This window comes from Tetrao urogallus (genome assembly GCF_951394365.1).
Source record: "Tetrao urogallus genome assembly, chromosome: 2".
NCBI classification, from domain to species: Eukaryota; Metazoa; Chordata; class Aves; order Galliformes; family Phasianidae; genus Tetrao; species Tetrao urogallus.
In genome coordinates this window covers 35,057,005-35,061,369 of record NC_136814.1, presented here as the reverse complement: position 1 = coordinate 35,061,369, position 4,365 = coordinate 35,057,005, and the positions used below count along the sequence as shown (strand labels likewise).

Genomic DNA, 4,365 nt, shown 5'->3' with positions numbered 1-4,365 from the left:
CCACACCCTTTCAATGCCCTTTCAATTAAACTGGCTTAACATTTGAAGAATTTGGAGATAGAATGTTTGACCTTGCAAGGAGCCAAGGTCCCAACCTAACAAGTTACTTCTAGGGAGTATGTAGATTTGGAACCCGAGAACCAAGCACTTCCCAGGCTTTATCTGGTAGTCTGCGGCAAAAACAAAGTATCCTCAGCTTGCTTTCTTTCCTCTGATGCAGATTTTGGGTATTAAAGAACAAGAATCCATATAATAATTGATAAATGAATACACTTTTACAAACATAACCACTATCTCTGCCTTCTCTGTTTACGCTGGTGTTAGATAGGAGAGTGCTGCAGAATTTATTTATGGCAAGCTTGCAGTGGTATCCTTCATTGCAAAAATTATGTACCTGTCTAATCAGTGCGTAGTAGCTCAGACAAATATTAGCTCTTCAAACAGCAGCTCACTGGAAGCAGCTGTGGTTATCTCAATTGCTTATGTCAGTCATCAGAGCAAAGTTTTTGTGTTTGCTTCTTTTTTAATTGCTGTTCCCTACAGTTCAAAGAATAGTTCCATTCAGAGCTTCTTATCACACCAAGGCAACTCTACCAACACATTAACCAATTTATTTGGGCAACTAATTCCCAGCTTATTACTTTTAAAACTCTTTGAAAATTGTCTTTGATAATTAATCGCACTTGCTTTAACACCTGATAGAAGGGTATGCCTTGTTACTATTACCCAATGATAGAGCTTTACCAGGCTCCTGAGATTAGGCTCTGGGTTCAGCTGGCCAGTTTAAACAGGTTTATAATGATGCTCTTCACCTGCAACTGACCTTCCCATGTCTTTTTGTTTTTTTTTCCCTAGATCTCTGACTTAGCCCATTAGACAGCACACAATCTAACATCAATGAAAGCTGGAAGGACCAACCCTTAACCCTTAGCCACTACATTACAAACTGAAGTCAGCTGCCAGACACGAAATTGCCCCAGCCAAGAATCTAGCGCTTTCCTCTTCACGTACCAAGCATCACACAAGACAGGAAGACAAACACAGAGGAGGCAATGAAGCAAAAATATTAGCTAAGCTCTTAGGCTGGGCAAGAGCCTGAACATGGTAAGACTCCCTCTTGCTTCCCCACCACAAGATTCCCACAGCTGTTTGACATCTTTGTACAGCGCTCCTGCCAAACAGGTGTCCTTGCATCCCTGAGGGCTTCTAACAAATGACTATTTGCATTCAGTTTCTGAAATGGAAACTGTTTCCATTATGAGTAAAATGGCACTCTGTCCAAGTATCAGATTCTGGGATCCCAAAGCTTGTGTGTTTTCATAACCTTATTCTTGACATAGCCTGCCCACTTCTAGTGAGTTGGTTAGGTCAATGATTTCTTTCTACCTGCCCTCTTTCCCCCATGTTTTACAAGCTGGCAAATAATACCTTCAGTGATGCAGGTGCCCCTTACAGGGAATACAGCAGCTTTTAGGTTTATAGGCTTGAACCCAGGTATGCTTAAAGATTTAAATTCAGAACAGCCACTACAAAAAAAAACTCTTGCATAAGGAAGGGATGTGTGCACGTGCATAATTCAAACACTGTCAACACTTCTTCCTTCAATCCAGCAACTCCTACATTAATCATCCTGCAAATCAATACGGTACTGAATAGAACTATTATAATGCAATAGTTTATATAAAACAAATAAATATAACAATTTGACCATCCTAAGCTGAGGCTTCTGAAGATTAACTGCACACTGCAACAGATTTTTAGATAACCTGGTATTCTGATTGTGCATAATCAGAACATTTACAGCTTTCTGATACATTCCTCAGATATGAAAAAGCCAGCTTGCACTGCACTTCAGACTGAACCTCCTGTCAAGAGATTTTCTAATTCATTTTCAGGAAGCTTGTGCATTAAATGTATCAGCATGTCAAAACTGTCAGGTAGTGACATTTTCCAGAGTCGCTGACATACCTCTGTGAGGTACAGCACACGCACCCACGCTTGAGGCAAGGCTCACTGAAATCCTTCAGCAAAAGAGCCATGCAGGTGCCGATAGGTGAAGGATATGACTGTCTTACCTACATAAACCAGACAGCAGAATTCAATAGAAAGAACAGATTCTTGAACACCAACCCTTATTCCAGCACTGATGCAACCCTGCCACTCAGGTACTTCACTTAATAAGTTGTTTGTAGATATGAGTCTGCACCTGTGTGAGCAGACTTCAGTTTTGTTATCCCATTATAAAATTGAACGAGTGGCTGTGCAAACAACACTTCAGAGGCCTTGAGCCCAGAATCCAGAATTATTAGAGAACCTTTTCCCAGAAAGTCTTCCCCCAAATTAAAACTGACATTCAACCTAGTACTTAAAAGCTTCTTTATTTTATTCTTAAGCAACACCTTAAAAAGCAGTTACATCACAAGATTGGTATTGCAAAAAGAAGTGGAGGTGCAGGTCCGAAAAACAAAAACAAACAAAAAAAAAACCCAACAAAGCAAAAACAACCCATAGTGCCTTCCAAGTATAAAAATATACACCTAAGTTATTATCCATGGAAAAAGTGTACCACCATCTCTGCCTTGAGCTGGTCCTGCCAGCTTTTGGGTCATAACTCCCCAGTACAGAGCTCAAGAGCTCACATTAGAGGGAGCATCTCCGAGTTTCATGTCACAGGCATGATTCATAGAACAGTGGCTTAGCCGCAGCACATAGACCCCAGCATTAGGTTTTATGGTGGCATTCCATAGTTTTCCCTAGGGTGAGTGAGCAGCATCCAAACATCTCCTGGGAAGCATACGTCATGTACACAAAGCCATCTTCATCTTTGTAGTCCCTGTACACCTCTGCCATGGTCAAAGACATACTGGCTAGGCTTTTGTTGTTCACCAGCAGGTAGAAAGCTTGCGTAGCAGTCAGAGCCATCCTGCTTCTGATTGAAGAGGGAAAAGGAAATAAAGGATCAAGCATTAGCAAATTTAAGAAGGTTTCAACCTTACTCTATAAAATACATTCAGCAGAACAGTTGCAGCATTTCTTGTAATAGTTTATGCATGAAGTCATTGCTTAGTTTAACATCTCCATCAGAAAGTTAACTGTACTCAGAAACAGGAGGCTTGCTCCAGGAAAAGTCTCAACCTGCAGGACCATAGCTGCTACTGAGCCTGAGCTTGGGGTTGCCCATTCCTAAGAAGTGCTGAGTACAGCTATAATAGGGAATTTCAGCACAGTTTGTTACACTTATAGTCTGCCTCAGAAGAGTCTCATTCAGAGACTTACACATGAAGACTGGCTTGCAAGAGACAAAAGTGTCTTTTACATAAGTTAATAACTAGAAAGATAGCTTCCACACACTTTCTGTCATCTGAAAGCCTTACAATTCTCAGCACTCCGGCACAGAATGCCACCCTTTTGGGAGACCTCTTTGCCAGCGTATTTGTAAAGAACACCTGGAACGGAGCTGCCACGAGCCTGGGTAACCTGGAGGTGCAACAGGAGCAGGGCAGCAGCAGCCAGAAGCAGAGCACAGCCCAGAACGGGAGCGGAGCAGCAGCCTCGCGCCGCTCTCGTCCACCAGCGAAGGGGAAGAGGGACCGCGGGAGCCCCGAGCCCCTTCCCTCCGGCTCTCCCGCCCCAGCGCGCGCAGCCCCGTGCCGTGCGCGGGCGGCACCGGGGAGCGGCAGCGCACGGCCCCTACCTGATGATGGTGATGAGCTGCGTCATGGTCAGCTCCTCGGGGACGAGAAACTTGGTTTTGTCCAACAGGGGAAGGTATTTCTCCTTCTGGTATCTTTCAACGATTACCTGTTTAAATTAGAGTCACTCAGAAGCCCCAGCGACGTCCTGTTCCCCTCCTTCCAAAATACTCGAAGCAGAAGCCGGGAGCCTCCGCCCGCAAAGCAGCGAATTACCGGGATCTTTGTGGGGAACTTGGCCCTGATTCCGGCCACCTCCTCCCGCCGGGTGGCTGCGCGGGAGAGAGCACAAGCGTTACGCGCGCGCCGCCCGCCGCCCCTGTTCCGCCGCCGCCGAACCGCCCCATACCCAGACTCTTGCGCAGCTTGAAGGGCCGCACCGCCTGCACCCCGGGACCCGCCTGCATCCCGCCGCCTAAGGCCACCGCTGCCCCGTGTCTCTTATGGGCCCGGCCCGGCGCCGCCCCACGGAATGGAGGTGCGGCCGCTGACGGCCGCTGCCAGCCCCGGCCCTCGCGTCGTGGCCCGCCCCTCGCGGCGTGCGGCCCGAGCTGATGAGCGGTGCGCGGCGGGCGGGCTGCCTGCTTCGCCCTCGGCAGCTGCCTTGAGAGTATCAGTTTAGTATCCGTCCCAGCGGTGCACAGCCTGCCGGCTTGCCCGGGCCGCGCCGAGT

General features: G+C 46.9%; 1 protein-coding gene across 1 annotated transcript; it reads right to left on the bottom strand.

The window, feature by feature from the left end:
* Nucleotides 1–2,721: 2,721 nt before the first annotated feature.
* MAP1LC3C (microtubule associated protein 1 light chain 3 gamma) lies at nt 2,722–4,099 on the bottom strand (the record flags this gene model as incomplete). The annotated part of the gene is made up of 4 exons (XM_079532728.1): nt 2,722–2,929; nt 3,695–3,801; nt 3,909–3,964; nt 4,042–4,099. The coding sequence occupies 4 exons, from the start codon at nt 4,097–4,099 to the stop codon at nt 2,722–2,724; spliced, it is 429 nt and encodes a 142-aa protein (XP_079388854.1).
* Between the last annotated feature and the right edge of the window lie 266 nt (nt 4,100–4,365).